At 55.0% G+C, this 17,795-nt stretch overlaps 1 protein-coding gene across 1 annotated transcript; it reads right to left on the bottom strand.

Annotated features, from left to right (window-relative positions):
* Window positions 1–420: 420 nt before the first annotated feature.
* snphb (syntaphilin b) lies at window positions 421–16,613 on the bottom strand. Its single transcript, XM_086158829.1, has 6 exons — window positions 16,244–16,613; window positions 13,435–13,547; window positions 7,499–7,675; window positions 7,023–7,127; window positions 5,033–5,182; window positions 421–4,940 (listed from the first exon to the last, which is right to left on the bottom strand). Exons 2-6 carry the CDS (start codon window positions 13,482–13,484, stop codon window positions 3,032–3,034), a joined length of 2,391 nt encoding a protein of 796 aa, XP_086014955.1. The 5' UTR covers window positions 13,485–13,547; window positions 16,244–16,613; the 3' UTR covers window positions 421–3,031.
* Window positions 16,614–17,795: the final 1,182 nt, after the last annotated feature.

The raw sequence follows: 17,795 nt of genomic DNA, 5'->3' as shown, positions 1-17,795 counted from the left end.
AAGGTCAGATGACTGGACTGGTTCTGAGGAGCGCCGACGCCGCTCTCACAACTCCTTCATCGTGGACGTTCCTCCGTCTTCCTGTACAGAAGGTTCACCGCAGAACCGCCCATAGCTGTGAATGAGATCCACCTGTCCATCTCCAGCTCCATCCTCCCTTCACTCATGAACAAGACCAGAGATACTTGAACTTCTCCACACGAGGCCAGCCGTCACCCCGAGGTGGAGGAGAACTCCATCTGCTCCAAGCTGAGGACCACCGACAGATTCAGAGGGGCTGATTCTCATCCATGATTGGACGACCATCCATTTACATTTGAGGCGTCACACACTCTTTTGCACAGACGACCCCCCCGACCCGACGGGTCACCTGCCCCCCCGCAGGGCGCCCCCTGCTGGACAACACAGCACACTGCAGGGTCCTGGTGAGATTTATTCAGTCAGCATGAACAGTTTGACACAAACTCACACACAGGAGTTTAGTGGGAACTTGAAGCTTATTTTAAACTATTTCTCACACACACACACACACACACACACACACTTCTGCAGCAGTTAAACAACACATCATTCAGTTCTTCTGGAACAAGATATCAGATGAGTGAATTGATTGTAGAAACACCTTTTTATGTTATTCTAACTGCCCCCCCACTGCCCTGGAGCTTCTGCCCGTCCAGTCCTGATGGACCTCCCGCCCCCACCGTGTGAAACCAGCGGAACCAAAGCAGTGAGCTCGATCTGCTCACAGGTTTATTGCCAGATGTCAGTCCAGATGCGAGTCCACGGTTCTTCAGAGGAACTCGGAGACACAGACGGCTTCACAACGACACCACAGAGTCAGGTTGAACATTTGGACCAAACACAGACGCTTCACGGACGGCGTGTTCATAGAAGGCTCAGGTCGGCCAAACACCTCCGCCCTGTCACCGGACCTCGGCGGACCTCCGTCTGGTTTTCGCCGTGTTCTTCGGACACCGCACGGTCCAGTTATTGCACAGATATTGGAACGGTAGATGGTTTACATAGTAGGAGAGGGAGAAGATTGGGACTCGGGATGCTGGAGGTCCTTCAGAGATGTTCCCTTCACAGTCTGTTTGTCCACCCTGTCGTCTTTAGGTTTTTTTATTCTCATCTATTTCCATCCAAGGTGTCCGACGGACCCCGTTTTCTGTTTGCACCCCGAAAGTTTGCCCAGAAGCAGGATATTTACGGCGAGACTCGCTTGACGAGCGGTGCGGCTACGACACGATTGTGACGGTGATCCTCCGAGTGCCGGGACGCTGATCTTGGACAGGCGAGATATTCGGTCCCAATGAACGCGTTGGATTTGGATTCTCACTCTGACGCTCCGGGTCGGATTCTGTTCTGAGGCGAATCCATAGAAAACGCTACAGTCCGACAAACATGCGCCTTCTAAAAGCCGAGGTCTTGAATCTCATCCAAACAGTTCGGCCACTTATGCTCTATCTTTGGAATCACGGCTGTCATCTGACAGGACTCCCCCCTGGACAGAAGAAGGGCCTGCAGATACAGTCCACCACAGCCACACTGAGAGACACCACACAAGTGTTAGCAGAAATATACAGCGGGGGGGGGTTAGTGTGCCACGACACGGTCCACCTCTTGGAGGTCCAATAACCGGAGAGATCCTCATCCTTCCGTGAAGGATGTGAAAGACCGAGTTCAACAGAATTCAAAGCTGTGACCTTAAACGCGGCGGCGGTCCTGCTCTTCGTAACGTTCCTCCAAAACAAGGACGAAGACGCGAGACAATGGGGAGAAAGGACGACCAGATGGTCGGGTATCCCATTAGCCTGTTGAACCTCGGGACAGATTAGCATTCAGACTCAGTGGGATTAAATATAATGGTGATAATCCACCGGTGTGCAACACAACACCCTGTCTCTCCAGACTGAGACTGAACAGCTCAAATGAAAAGGTACTTGTGGTCAAAGTAAAGCCAAAGTAAGCTTTGGCGGTTTTCTTGGATTTTGCACGCAGAGTTTGAAACCGGTTGAATCGGCTGAAGCGGGCAGCGGTGAGCTCTTCTCACAGGTGGACGGAACATGATCGGCTAGAAGGTCTATCACACGGCGCCTCACCTGGGTTACCTGGGTCACCTGGGTCACCTGGGTCACCTGGGTCACCTGGGTCCAGCCCTTCAGCTGAAACCAGAGCGGACCGTTTCCCTACATTTATCTCGGCTAAAGTCAAGGCGTCCGACGTTCAGGACTGGCTTTTGATTTTCTGTAAAAATAAATAAACTTTAACATCTAGTGCCAGCTCTTTAAAGCATGTCAGAAGACAGAGAACATCTACTCCATCTACTCTATTGGTATTGCACCGGCCCCGGTATCGATCAAACAAACATGGAAACATGGACTTCTACAGAGAACCTGACCTCCTGAATATATCTCCTGAGCCAGAGACAGCAGATCAGCAGACTGACACCAATGTGAAGATGAATCTGTACAATGTCTTGCTGGAGTGATGGACCTTCCTCCAGCGGGCCACCCGGGGGTCCATACTAGGCTACGTTTGATGGACTTCTGCTTTTGGAACTGAAGTCTGATCCGTGGTCTCAGAAGATATAGGTGGACTTCAGGCGGTCGTAAGCGGACATGAAAGAGACGAGTATATTTGTGTGTACGGTATAAAGACACACCCTTATAGGTGAACATACTAAGGAGCACAGGAGTCTGCACACTCCGACAGAACACAAGTGTCAAACATCCAAGCGTCCAACATTCATCTCACTCACAAAGTCACTGTCGTTGATGGACCTTTGGTTGCGACATCGGTGTCCCGGAGGCGAGACAACAGTGGACACAACCAGATCAGACACGACCAGGTCCAGGTATCGGCGGTGCTCATCTCACATCTCCTCCTCCGACGAGGACCTTCGTCTGTCGATCTCGATGAGACGGAGGACATGAAGTTCTTTATTTGTGTCCTCGCAAAGCCCCCACCTCCCCTCAACCATGGTGGAAAGCTCGTACGTCACATGAAGCGTCACTCCCCAGCTCTCCTCCTACATCTGCGCTCCACCCAGATCTCCCCCGCCTGCGGGGTAGTGCCTTAACCCGCTTCCCCTGCGCAGCGAGTGCAGCGCCACCGTGCAACAACCCCTCAACAGGGATCCTATGTGATACATGGGCTGTCCCACGTGGACCGGGCCGCGGCACAGCCACGCCACCGTTGGCACCACGGGGATCGCCACCGCCAGAAGGTCAACCAGAAAGTGACGGCTCCAGTAGCTCTTCTGGACTTGGTCGGAGGGGGAGTCTCCATCTTCCGTTTCTTCTCCTCTGTCGCCGCCCTCGGCTTTGCCTTCATCCCCGCCATCGTGCACCTCCAAAACCATCCCTCCGGCCACCTCCTCGGGGGAGGTGGAGCGCCTGGGCTGGGAGGTGCGAGGCTGATCCGCACATAATGGTTGTTCGAGGCCGTGTGGACGCAGGTAGACTGTCCCTTCCGGTGTCCAGCCTCCCAGTGGATCAACCACCTTCACGTCTTCGGTGTGGAGCTGCTCGACGGCTTTCCCGCTCCGCCCGTCTCCACCGCCGACTGCGACCACAAGCTCACATTCTGCTGCCGTCCCTGGTAAACCGCATGGGGTCGTTTCCTCCACAGCACCCTGACACTCCAAACACTCCCCTCCGTCTGGGCTCACCTGACCCTGCCAACCTTCTGTGACCTGGAGAACGGTCGTCGCCTCTGGCTTCGTCATGGCGGTAGTTTCTCCTCCGATCGTGTCCTCTCCCGGATCGTCCTCTCCTTCCCTCCCATCAAAAAGGGGACTGGCCATGGAGGACGCTATGGTGGCAGACCGGGGTAAGGAAGGGACCGGTGGCACGTCCAAGACCGGGATTGGCTCTGTAGCGACGCTCATAACAGTCGCTGTGGTCACGGAGGCGGCGGTGGTTATGGAGTCCAGCTCGTCGCCCTCATCAGACACCCAGGTGGAGGTGGGGCTACAGGCCTTATTGCAGAAAGTGCGGCGCTCGGCGATGGTGTCCAGGTCAGATGGGTGACCTGCTGCCGCGGGGACGGGGCAGCTTTCGGTCTGGATGCCCTGCTCCCGCAGAGGGTGCAGATACAGGTGGTGATGAGACAGACAAGGGTGGCTCCTGCAGCCGACTCCGGCCAGGCTGCAGCGAAAGGGTGCCAGCTTCTCACAGGTGGAGGATTCTGGCATTGCACAGGGCATCGAATGGGACAAGCTGTGGGGCGAAGTCTGAGGTAAGAGGTGAGGGGAGGTGTAAGGCAGACAGTTTGGCAAGGAGTGCGAGAAGGTTTGGGCGTAGGAGCTGAGCAAGGACGCCGTTTCCTCGGACAGGAAGGCGGCCTCCAGCAGCAGGTCGGCCCTGCTCGGGACGGCGTTCTCCCCGCAGCACACGATGCCGCTGTCCTGGGTGCCGGCGCCCGACAGACGAGGAAAGTCCGTTGCGTTGCCGTTCTTATCCGGAGCCTGGTCGCTGAGCTTGGTGTAGGTGGAGCTCCGGGTCAGCGAACGCGCAGGGCTGCCGTCGCAAGAGCAAGATCCCCTCCCCGGCGCCAGTGAGTTCCGGATTCCCCCCGGACTTTCCCCCGATACGCTCGCCGGCGCCGAACCCACGACGCGGGTCCGACAGCCCGGTATGGCTTCTCCCTCCTTGGCTAACCCGGCCTGGGCTAGCTCCATGCTGAGCAGCAAGTTTTCCAGCTTGTGATTTTGCATGTTTATGTCTTCGAAGTACTTCTGAGCCCCGACGTCCGTGCCGACCCCGCCCGCCTCGCTGATCCTGGCCCGGATCGTGTCCACGGCCTGTTTCAGCTGTTGAATTTCCTGCCGCGCGTCCTTCAGGGCCAGCTGGGCCTCCACGCGGTGGCACTCCTCCTCCACCCAGTCCTCCTGCATCCTGAAAAGCCGTCCTCTCAGCTCATCGATCTCCGTGTCCCTGGAACCGACGCAGAGGACACGCTCAAATTAAAGGCACGGCGAGTTATCGTCGGGTGGCGTGACCACCGAACCGGGACCAGAATATCTCACCGGTCTTGCAGGGTGTTGATCGTCTCCTTCAGCCTGGCGCGCAGATGTCTGATGCACACCTCCTTCTGCTGCAGGGGCGTGAGGTACTGCTCCGGCGGAGGAGGCCGGATCCCGTGGTTGTCGGTGCAAGATGTGTACTTTTGGGTTCGACTAGGATGTGACGGAAGAAGGAAATGTTTCCTTTAGACTTTATATGATTATATCTATTTTTCTCAAAGCATACTCAGAGGAACCGTGGCTGCTGGTCTCCGCAAGATGGTCATTGGCTTCAGATCCCTGGGCTTCCCTCTGCTTTCAGGGTGAGTGATCTGATCACGTGTCTGAAGCTCACGCATCACCATGGTAACATCACCTCGCTATCAGAAACAGAGGAAATACTTCCAAAATTCAGTCATCGAACCGACGTCAATGGACGGACCACTGAAGGCAGGGACGGTTCGCCCGTTCACATTTCACAACTTCTTCTCCTTCTTTGGTCTTTTCCCTTCAGGTGTCGCCACGGTGAATCCACCTTCTCCATCTAACCCTATTCTCTGGATCCTCCTCTCTCACACCAACTACCTTCATATCTTCTCTCACTACGTCCATAAATCTTCTCTTTGGTCTTCCTCCAGACCTCCTGCCTGGCAGCTCCAATTCCAGCATCCGTCTACCAATATATTCTCTATCCCTCCTCTGTCCATGACCCAACCATCTCCGTCTGGCTTCTCTGACCTTCTCTCCAAAACATCTAACATGTGGTGTTCCTCTGATAGACTCATTCCTGATCCTCTCCATCCTGGTCACTCCCAAAGAGAACCTTAGCATCTTCCTCTGCGACCACCTTCAATTTCCAGTTTCAGACTCATAAGTCTATCTGACATTCTTTTCACCTCTAGGACGTTCCTAACAAACTCCTCCTTCAAGATAACTCCTACTCCATGTCTCATCTTGTCAGTACCATGATAGTACAACTTAAAGCTGCTCCTAAGCTTCTAGCCTTACTACCTTTCCACCTGGTCTCCTGGACACACAGTATCTCCACCTTCCTTCTCTGCATCATGTCCACCAACTCTCTACCTTCTCCTGTCATAGTCCTGATATTCAGAGTTCCTCCTCTCAGTCCCAGACTCTTTCCTTTCCTCTTCTCTCTCTGCTTCTGAACACACCTTCCTCCTCTCCTTCTTCGACCTACAGTCGCCCAGTAGGGTGCGGACTTGCCTTGTCTTTCAGTTCCCTGTAGGTCATCGGTACCGATGACGGTCGTTGTTAACCCGGGCCGCAACCTAAACCGGTATGATCTGGTTATTATGTTTGATTTGCATGTTTGGTTTTGGCAAACGTTTTATGGCGGATGCCTTTCCTGACGCAGCCCTCTGCATTTATCCGGGCTTGAGGCGGCTCCAGGAGACACCGGCCCCCAAGGCTGCACTATCTCATTTATCAAACTATCACTTTAAAAATCTGCTCCATGATTCAGGATTCACTGAGTGAGAAGATCAAGACTTGTACACCATTTTCTCTCAGGTTTGCAAAAGAAGAGTGTGTGCAAGTGTGTGTGAGTATTTGTTTAGTAATGGTGGCGGCCAGGGAAGCTGGTGATCAGTTTGCATGTAGAAGAAAGGTATCACTTTAACATGCTGATATCTGAATCACACTGAGGATCAAGAAGATGCCTGATGATGGAATGGAAGAATGAGGTCCTGCATCCCAGAGCCCGCGGAGACGTCCCTCAGACCGTGACTCTGCTTGAAGAACATCTCGGTGAGATGAAACCACCACAGGGCCGCAAACGGAATCCTGATCATTGGTAGCTCGGAGTTTTGGATGGACTTGGACCATCGGTTCCATGAGCTATAAGGAGCACAGTCGCCCGTTTCCAGACTGCTGCTGAATCCCCCACCTCAGAATCAGATGTGTGTTCGCAGGACGATCTGTCGGCCCGTCGTTGGGAAACTCATTTGTTATCTGAGGTTCTCACGTCCCCTAACAGCGGTATCTCGGGTCTCACCCTTTGGTGGGGCTGCAGTCGCGGCCCTTGCAGGCACTCGGGTTGCTGCTGTTACTGAGCACGGCATTGTTGGGATCCCTGGAGCTGGGTGACCCCGATGTCCGCCTGGTGAAGAGGAAGAGAGCTTAGCATCGGGGCATCGCACCGGTGATGTAACCGGTTACCAAAGACCAACGGCAGTCCCTGTCCATGCCAGAGGACCAGGGGCTGGTTCAAATACGAAGACAGAGACCGCGGTATCACTGAGAAGTCTGGCCTTCACTGAGAAGAAGCGCGGCAGACCGAACCACGCGAACGGCAGAGGATGACAGGAAACGCCGAGCAAAATGAGGTAACGGATGAGTAACTGCCGGGATGGGATGTAGTCCAGGGGCAGTAACTCAGAAATGTACCTCAAATGAACGCTGAGGACAGAGCTACGGGTCAGATGGTGTCAGCTGTGATCATCAGAAAAGAGGAGATGCTCAGAAACATACCGAGAGGCGGGAGTGGAGGAAGAGGCTGCAGAGTGGATTTGGCGGTCCAGGGATCTGGTGGAGTACCCTTTCGATGGCGACTTGTTTGACGCATATCCTTTAGTTGGGCGCATTGAAACCATATAACCCGTGTCCATGGGAACGTAGTCCAGCTCTATGAACTTGCAGTAGTCGAACCTGACGGGGAAGAGGCAGCGAGGCGTTAAACCCAGAGAATGCAACTGTAAAAAGTACGTGATACACAGTCATGCACGGTGTAAAAGGAATGTGCAGAAACTCAAGGGTCAACTGCAGAGGAAACAGGAGCAGCCCTCCACTAGCTTTGTTCCAACAGAAAATTTGTGTGAGGTCATTTCTGTCTCCAGGACAACCGTGTCCAGAAGGTGAAACAGGCTGTAGATGTTGGCAGGCGGCAGGCGGCAGCACTCGCACTGACAGTATTCTGTGTTCGGAGAATCAACAAATGTTTGGCCCCGGTTCTGGAAACGGTTCTACGTTCTACGTATCTTCATTAAGAAGAACCACCGACGACGGGCAGCCTTTGAAGACACAGCCGGCCCTGTTTCCTGTCCGCTCGATCCAGAGAGCTGTGCTAGCTGTGCTAGCTGTGCTAGCTGTCGTTAGCGACTGTGACGGCCGAGGAGTGCCTGACAGTACCGGGCGGAGGAGGACTGACCGGCACCGTGTCCAAGGTGGCCAATCGGCAGCTGCGGTGAAGCTACAAGTTACAAAGCTGTGACTTCCACATCACTGCTGGACCACAAAGGCCCGGCCGGCTGCGTCTGCATACATGACGAAGGAGTGCAAGCCGGCTGCTCGAGAACCAGCTTTTCTGTCACCGCAAGTGAAATGCCACTTGCGTGTTCGGTATGAAAACAGTAAATACGGCATTTACTTGGAAAAGACGGCCGAGTGCGACCTGCATTGCTGGCTGTGCTTCACAAAGCAAGCCGATGTGGACAATGCAGCTCTGCACAACGTTCACCGAAGGCCCTCGTGCACTACAGTATATAGATGACGTTGTGTTCGGTCAGCCGCTTTCAGATACCTTTGACATTCAAACAAACGAGTTTCGGTTTACCGTGATTAATGTGTTCGCGCAAAGAGACAGAAAAAGATGGCCATCCGGCAGTGGCCTGTCCTTGCAGGGCCGGAGTTAGACTCCTTATTTTATGTGAACACGATAGAAACAGACACTTTTCCTTTTGTCGCCGTGACAAGAGGTCACGATCAGAGGCCGGAACCGGCTTCTGGCAGCTGCTGGGAGCAGCAGTGAACATTTGTGGGAAAACTTTGCAACTTCATTTCATATCTCACTTGCGCAAGCTTAGCACGTGTCCTGTGAAGGCTACGGATCCGTGACACGAGCAGCGGCGGGCTGATTTCACTTTTAGCAAGAAGAAGCCGGGTGAGAGCACTGTGACGTGGATTCTGTGATTAGACTTTAGGTGCCGAACGTCGAGTGGGTTAAAGTTTCATATGTTATGGTGCAGGTGGAAGTCAAAGCTGTGACATCCAGACCAGAAGAAACAGAGTCTGACCTGCAGTCAGGACTGTTTTCTGTGTTCGGAAAGTGCAGGGAAGGGAAGGAGCCAGCAGTTGCAGTAGTCACACGCTGATTTTACCACAAGTAGTCACGGCAACAGCGCCGGTGAAATCTGAGAAGTTACTGTTTAGAGAACAAAGCAAAGTGGAACCGCTGAGCGACGGGAGCTGGTTAGAAGGCCAGAATGCTGGCAGATATCGAAGGTTTGCACCAGCTCCATTCCAGCCGCGGACCGATCCATGTTGCACCGAGGGACCGGCCGCGACGACCATCGAGTCGGCGGCACAGAGGGAAGGGGTCGACGCTTGGAAGCCCGGAAGCCCGTCTGGCGAAAGATGACTCGCTCAGCTGGAAGCGTCCGGAAGCGGCTGGAGGCGGCCGTCAGGACGAGGGAGGCGGCCGGGCTGAAGGCAGCTGACGGGTCGAGAAATACTGGGATTGCTGACCGAGCGGCATCGTGATTCTTCTGCTGACAGGAGTGCAGACTCAGCCTCGGTAGACAGGACATTCTTGCCATCGGCGCTCCAAACGCAGGTCTGGTTGTAAAGTAATGACGCAGAGGGGAAGCTGAGGGGAAGCTGAAGGGGAAGCTGAGGGGAAGCTGAGGGGAAGCTGAAGGGGAAGCTGAGGGGAAGCTGAGGGGAAGCTGAGGGGAAGCTGAGGGGAAGCTGAAGGGGAAGCTGAGGGGAAGCTGAAGGGAAGCTGAAGGGGAAGCTGAGGCTCCCCATCGAGCAACGACGTGAGCGAGTCATCTCATGTAAGTTTGCTGGTCTCTCAGGACGACGCATGGACTTGCAGGGGGGAACGGCCAAAGCAGCGGCTTTGACCATCTCCTATCATCTATCGATCTCCGATCATCGGTGCCTCTGGACGGGTGGAGGTGGTGATGTTGAGGAGCAGCCCTAATGTGAGTTCCAGGAGTTCAGTGAAGACAGAGACTTTGACCATGAAGACGCCATGAAGTTCTTATAATTCCTCTCTTTGAGGAGCCAGATGGCACACAATGGTTTTTGGACAAGGTCTGCATCTCAGTGACTCCACGAGCCTCGTGGTAATGGACCGTCCACCAGAAGGTGCTGGATCTCGTGAAGTCACGGTCCCTGTTGGACCTCATGCTGCTTCAGCAAATGGTCTCCACTTATAACACGCTTTTATCACCTGACAGTTTCAAAGAGCTTTCCACAGGATATTACAGACAGACACACACACACACACACACACACACACACACACACACACACACACACACACACACACACACACACACACCGATGGTGGCAGAGCTGCCATGCCAGGTGCTAACCAGGCCATCGGAAGAGACCAGAAGCAAAGGCAACATGTTTTGACAAACGAAAGCGTCCTCGGCTCCAAAGGGTGGGACCAGGAGGTCCAGACACGTGCGACTGGTCCTCTGGGGTTCTGGGGGGTCTGAGGACCAGAGAGGACCTTCAGAAGCACGATTCTAAATTCAACGGGGATCGTGGATTTCTTTCCGGGACGGAGAAACCAAACCACTGGCCTTAACGTGATTTCTGCTTTCAACCCTTGTGTGGTGTTCAGGTCTGTGGGACCCGTGGAAACAGGTCCTTCAGACCTGAACACCACACAAGGGTTAAGTCCATTAGATCTTTGTTCAGGGCGACCGGCTAGTTCGTCCTCAGCCTTCTGTCAATGGACCATCTAATGTCCTCTGGCTTTTCAAACCACCAGAGGTTCCTCTGCCTGCTTCCAGAGCATCAACACAAGCTTCCTTCTTCTGGCCTTGTACTTTCTACTGAGACATCAGGCTTCTGCTCCCATCAGATGGAGGTTCCCTGTGGGGCTGAGGACCACGGAGAGGATCAATAAGGAGTCCATCAGAGCGACAGCACACGCTCCATGTTCCGGTGAGATAAAGTCACACCGAGACGGTTTGGACGTGGAAAGAAGGGGATGGAGAAGATCCGTGGAGAAGGATGCTGAGGTCGGGGCTGCAGGAAGGAGGTCCAGAGGAAGACCAGAGAGGAGCTTCATGGATGGAGGGGTGGAGGACAGGAAGCGAGTTGGTGTGAGCGGAGGGGGTTAGATGGAGGCGGGTGATTGGCTGAAGGCTAGATGGAGGCGGGTGATTGGCCGCGGCCCCCGAAAGGAAGCAGCAGGAAGGAAGAGAAGAAGGAGTCTTCTGTTTCCTGCCTCATGGACTCGTTCTGAGGACGGAAGGCTCGTGACGTGTCACCCTGTCATGTCTGAGAGGAACCCTGAGAGTTGCCCCTCGAGGCCACCACATCTTTGAGATCTTTGCACCAGAGAGGAGAACAAACTGGGTTCCTCGAGGAGGTGACATACTGGAAGTGCTGGCTTGGGTCGGGTTTGCCTTCGCTACAGCGCATGCTCTCCGAGGCGCGAGCTAAAGCCGAGTCTCACACAGGGGCCTCGGGCAGCAGGTCGGCCGACGACGCTGCCGCGCCCGAGCCTGATGCCGGCTCCGGCTCCGGCGCCGGGACGGGCGAGGACACCGGGTTTGGGCGCGAGCGGCGCTTGGGCTGCAGCGCCTTCAGGGGATTGAATCTGAGGAGAAGAGATGACAGAGGGTTACAGGAAGCTCCGAGCCGAGCGGATATCCGTCCACACCGGGTGACATCTAGAAATCTGCGGTCGCTCAAACACCCGACCCTCCGCGTCCGTCCGGTGCAGGGCCGTCACGGCGTTGCATCCCGACTCTTCTGGATCCTACGGAGTCAAACAGAAGCGGCGGAAAGTTCTACGTTCACGGTCACACGAAGGCTTGGCCGGTGCAGGTGCCTGAGCTGGAGGGAACCCGCGTCCTCCACCGCACCGACCGGCACCGGAGGAGGACGCGGGTCCGAACCCGGGGGTCGGGAGTGAAAGGAGGTCCCGCCGTTCACTTGTTCACTCGGACAGAGAAGCAGACGGACGGATGACGACATGAAGGCATGCAGCGGGAAGGAAGGTGGAGGGGAGCGAGGGCTGGAAGTGCACTCCAGAACAGCTTGTCACCAGGTGACTGATTAACTTCTTCAGAACGCGTCGGCCGACCTTCCCGACCTTCCCGAGCTTCCCGACCTTCCCGAGCTCGGCTGCGTCTGCGGAGGAGCTTCACCTTGACACCGACATCAGGTTTACATGCGAGGGGGAAAAACGTCCGCACCTCGGCTGCGGGCGACGAGGACGGCGGCCTCCACGCGCGTCGCTCCTGAACCGGCACCTCCAGTCCGGCCTCGCAGACGACCGGGAACGGCTTCCCGCTCGAGCCTTCCAGAGATCTCACTCATCCGAACAAACATCCTTATCTGCTCTCGGCACTCGGAGTCGGAGAATCCTAGAAGGTTCTCCGGTGACGCCTCATGAATTGTCTTTTTGAAATCATCATCTGAAATCCGCACCCGCGTCTCCTGCAGAGCTCCTGGTTCTGACAGGATCCCTCCGAAAGGCAGCCCCAGTTCTTGCCGGTGTTTCGGGGAACCGTCCGGTGCCGAGGAGAGCGACGCAGCCTTCAAATGTAAAAACACTTTCAGAGGAAATATTTTCAGTGACTTCGACGTCGGCCGAGACTTTGAACTATGAAGTTCTGCACCTCCGTCGAAGCCCTGAGGGACGCGAGCCAGAGTTTCTCCTGGAGTCGGAGCCCGAGTCCAGAGGAATGCGGACGTTGTCAGGAAGGACGTCCGACGTCAAACACTCGGCTCGAAAGCGGCTTAGCAACCACCGCTAACTAACGAGGGTCGCAGGCGGAGAGGAGGACGACGTGTCCGAAGGACAGGAAGAAGAACGAGGCAAGAGGAGGAAACCGAGCTTGGAGCTCCAGAGGAAGACCAGAGATGGAGGGGACGAGGACAGGAAGGTGATTGGTGGGAGAGGAGAGGGGAAGATGGAGCCAGGGGATTGGCTGTGGGTTAGATGGAGGCAGGGGATTGGCTGTGGGTTAGATGGAGGCAGGGGATTGGCTGTGGGTTAAATGGAGGCAGGGGATTGGCTGTGGGTTAGATGGAGGCAGGGGATTGGCTGTGGGTTAGATGGAGGCAGGGGATTGGCTGCGGAGACCCTGAAGGAAGCAGCCCAAAGGACCAGTAGAAGGTGGCGGCGTCCATACTGTAGTGTGTTTAAAATAAATTCATAGCAGTGCAAAAACTGGACAGGGCTCTGAGTTTGGGCTGATGATTGGACACGACAGTGGACGTGCAACACGCTGTGAGACGTGAAAATCAGCCAATCACAAGTGAGAACAGGTGGTCTGACCCCTCCCATTACATTTATATTTCATACAAATTCATACTAAACCCAGCAGAACCACACACACACACACACACACACACACACACACACACACACACACACACACACACACACAGGTTGGTTTGAGGAGCTCAGTGGCCTCCTCATGGCTACCTACCGGCGAGAGCCAGATGTTGACCTCCGATTGGCTGGAGCAGGAGCAGACATGGAGCCAGGCGGCACTCGTGTCCTCAGGTTACCTTCCTGACCATCAGTTCAGCGGTGGAGGTCCTAGACACACACACACACACACACACACACACACACACACACACACACACACACACACACACACACACACACACACACACACACACACACACACACACACACAAATGATGGCATAATGTTTCCAGAATCCAACCAAAAGTTATTCATGTCAGGACGAGCTGAGGAGTTGCAGTCCATGTATCTCCTTACGAGCCCAAGAGCTCTGGTGGCCCCTGAGCTTGAACCCTGATCTGCAGGAGACCCCGTGGCTGGAGGCCGACGTTGTCACTGACGGATTTGAGCATGATCCTCCGAAGGTCCTCCTCAGGTCCTCCTAAGGTCCGTCCACACCCACTGAAATCCCTTAAAACCAGCAACATCTTCAGGAGGGGCTCCTCAGGTCCGTGATGAAGAGCACCTTGATATAAATCCTGCAGCAGCTCCGCCCACGACCACCGATAAACCACAGCATGCAGGATTTATTCATTTAGACCAGTTACATAACAGCGCACACACACACACACACACACACACACACACACACACACACACACACACACACACACTCTGCAGGCAGGTGGAGGGGCTCCATGGAGGTGCAGGTCAGGTGAAAGGCAGGACGTCTCTGAGCGGAGGAGGAAGCTGAGGGCTGGAGGAAGAGGAGCGCTCAGCTCAGGAGGTTCCAGATCTCCTGAAGACTTCAGCTTCTGCTGGAAAAAGGAGCTGCTGGATGGGAGGTCCGGTGGATGCAGCCGACTCTTCTGCACCGCTCGTCCTGCTCCCGTCCTGCTCCCGTTCCAGAAGGAACATCTTCAGACCAGAACCTGGTCCTCTGAGGGCTCCTCATCCACGAGCTGCCGTTCTCTCTGGATGAGACCGCGGCGAAAGCACTGGTGACGTTCCAGTGAACCCCTGGAAGGAGGAGGACGCTGACGAAGGCCCTGACCTCCGTGGACCTCCGCTCTCAGGAGGATCACGTGGGAAACGGCATTTGTGGTTTGTTAGCAGAGGCTGACGCCGTGGGGCCTTGAAGATGGACGCTGCTGCTGCGCCCGCCGGATGGTCTTCAATCCAGCAGTGTGTTCGGCTGGCGAGGGAACTCTGTTTGTGGGTTCCTTCAGGCTCGTTCAGGTTCCTTCCTGCTCCTCCAGGCTCCTTCAGGCTCTGCTCTGAAACATCCGGTCCACAGACTGCAGGTCTGAATCCACCTGTGATCCTCAGGCCCGTCTAGATCTGCCTCCCGCAGGTTCAACTCAAAGTCCTGGCAAACATCATCCTTCATCCTCCTCTTTGGTCAGTTTCAGTCAGCGCCGCACAACCACGGCACTCGTCACAGAACTCCATCACCTACACAGTTAACTATCACATTAACTCACATTAACTCACATTAACTCAGATTAACTCAGATTAACTCACATTAACTCACATTAACTCACATTAACTCAGATTAACTCAGATTAACTCAGATTAACTCACATTAACTCCATCCACTCCTTCCATTGGAAAGAAACTCAACTTCACCAATTGGACACAGAAACTCTGTGTGTGTGTGTGTGTGTGTGTGTGTGTGTGTGTGTGTGTGTGTGTATCCGCGCATCAGTCTCAACAGATGAGGAGCATCTCCAATCTGTGCTTGGAGAGACACACACACACACACACACACACACACACAGATAAAACATGAATGGGATGCAGAGAGGAATAACAATGCGTGCTGTGTTATCTGAGGGGAACATCAGCACATCTCCAGGTCCTCCTCAGAGCCTGGAGATGGTGGGGATTCAGAGTCCTGTAGACCCGAAGCCCACAGACAGACCCGACAACGGTGCAGAGGATCTAGCTGCAGGCATTCATCTGGTTAGAACTACTGAAGAAGGCCCTGTGCCAAGTCACCATGGCGACAGCCAGCCCATCACTCTGGTGGAACGTGAGGAACTGGACGGAGCGGCGAGTACGAGGAGGAACCTGAGGAACGTGATGCAGAAGACGAGGGTGACCTTCCCTCCCAAACACCTCGACTCTGCGGGAGTCTGAATATCTCAGCAGTCCACGTGACACACACACACACACACACACAGATATATATATACACACACAAACACAGGGCTGTCTTCGGTGGAGGAACCTGAGCTTCCACACTGCAGGCAAACACACCACCGTCTCTGGTTTCTCTCTCACACACACACAGACACAGGCAGGCAGGCAGGCAGGCAGGCACACACACACACACACACACACACACACACACGCACACACACACACACACACACACACACACACGCTACCTTCTCGCTCTGCAGGCAAACAGCAGCATCCCTGGCTCCAGCAGACGCGCATCAGACCGCGTCACGTGGTTTTGCGCCAGCGCTCCTCAGAGAGCATCTGCATGAGGACGTTTCCTCCACGGTGCTGTTTAGAAGCTCTGGCTGAGGAACCCGGTCCCGGTCTGCGTCGGACCCCCCGCAGCCCCCCCGCAGCCCCCCCGCAGCGCACCGCGGCTCGGCGGGACGCAGAGATGCTGCAAGGTCAGCCGCTGCGCCAGGACGCCCGTCACGACCTGCAGCCGCGGCGCCGCGAACATCTCCTCCACCCGGGGGAAGCCGCAGCTCCGGAGGCCGGCGGGACCGCACCGCACCGCACCGCACCGCACAACACGGCGGGAAACACACCCGCCAGTCCGCCCCCCCCTCCTCCTCCGCACGCCACGGCGGCCTTACCTGCGTCCTTCTCACCGAGCCGACGCCTCCATCTTCGCCGGGCTGCCGCCGGATGACGCGGCGATCTCGGCTCGTCTGCGGGGAGGGGCGGGGAGGAAGAGGAGGAGGAGGAGGAGGAGGAGGAGGAGGAGGAGGAGGAAGAGGGCGGGCTGGCCCGGGAGGACGCAGGTGGATGGATGGATGCTGCAGGACTCCAGCCGCTGCGTCACGTTACGTCATTTCTTCTTTACAAAAAAGCTCAGGAGTCCGATTCCCGCTGCTGGATGTTCTTTCATCCATCTCAGGAGGGCCGAACGCACACTGACGTCACTGTGTGTGTGTGTGTGTGTGTGTGTGTGTGTGTGTGTGTGTGTGTGTGTGTGTGTGTGTGTGCATAGATGAGGCGGTGGCTGAAGCTCCTGGAGCAGCAGAGCGGCCCTCACAGCTCGGGCTCTTCTGTTCGCATCAAGTGGTGATTCTAATGATGAAGGATCAGTGGGCTCGTCTCCACGGCAACAGATCTTACGCCGTCATCTCCAGGGCCTGCTGCTCCTCAGAGACCCTTCTGCTCGTGCCCAGAGCTGTAGGGTAGCCTCTGCGTGTGTGTGTGTGTGTGTGTGTGTGTGTGTGAACAGTCAGTGGAAGGTTGGTGTACTTTTACAGGATCCAACAGAGGGACGGCGCCACGAGCTGTGGATCTGCTGGACGGTTGAATGACCGTATGACCTCAAGTACTGTATATCTGGAGTATGAGAGGAGTACCAGAGCAGGGTCACCTCAGTACAACCTGAGTATAAGTGCAGTAACAGAAGAGTGACAGAAGAGTATGAGTGGAGTATTCGAGCAGTGTAGCTGGAGTGGAAGTGGAGTACAAGAGGAGGAGAAGGAACAGGGAAATGTTCAACTCCAGAGGTTTGACCTTTGGAGGCCGGCAGTGACTCCATCATTAACATTCTTCATCTAACACGTGGAACAAACTGTGTGTGTGTGTGTGTGTGTATGTATGTATACACACACACACACACATATATAGCTGAGTTTTAGTCAGTGAAAACACCTGGTTAACAGTAAAACGTCCGTTTGATAAGCCGTAGCTGTCGTTGGCCACAGCCGTGCAGCACGACTCAATACGACTCACTGCTCCCCCTCAATGCCAGGTTAAAAAAAAACAGAATTCCTTGCACCCCAAAACCACGCACACAAAATTCCCAGCAACCCCAAAATCACACGGAAAACAAGCATCAACATAAATCCCAACATCCGTGACACACACACACACACAATATATATATATTTGTGTGATTTGTATAAAGTCACCTGTCCCAGTCTGGTGTCTCAGCTGCATCAGGTTGAGGTTCGGGTGGAGATCCTGCACACGGATCTGCTGTGTGTGGAAACCGACGCTCAGAAGATTCCTTTGGACGCTTTGCAGGCTGAAATCAAACATCTCAGGTCGCAGAGTGGATTTGTTTGCTTCGCTGCCCTCTGGCTCCGGAGCGGGACCTTCACCGGCCAGAGACCTGCACTCAGGTCTGGGCTCCGGCCCACCAACCCCGGCTTCGAGTGCCGTTCG

Source organism: Fistularia commersonii, chromosome 14 (genome assembly GCF_037954325.1).
Source record: "Fistularia commersonii isolate RoL2024-O1a breed Wild chromosome 14, RoL_Fcom_v1.0, whole genome shotgun sequence".
Classification (NCBI taxonomy): Eukaryota; Metazoa; Chordata; class Actinopteri; order Syngnathiformes; family Fistulariidae; genus Fistularia; species Fistularia commersonii.
The sequence above is the reverse complement of the archived record's forward strand: the minus strand, read 5'-3'. Positions and strand labels throughout refer to the sequence as shown.

Bases quoted from the DNA above. Each gene is read 5' to 3' on its own strand.
- snphb (XM_086158829.1), bottom strand. From the start codon at position 13,484: ATGTCTGCTCCTGCTCCAGCCAATCGGAGGTCAACATCTGGCTCTCGC. The intron at 7,128-7,498 runs GTATGTTTCTGA...CCTCTTCACCAG, and splicing joins TCCTCCACTCCCGCCTCTCG to GCGGACATCGGGGTCACCCA. The intron at 4,941-5,032 runs GTGAGATATTCT...CGTCGGTTCCAG, and splicing joins ATCAACACCCTGCAAGACCG to GGACACGGAGATCGATGAGC.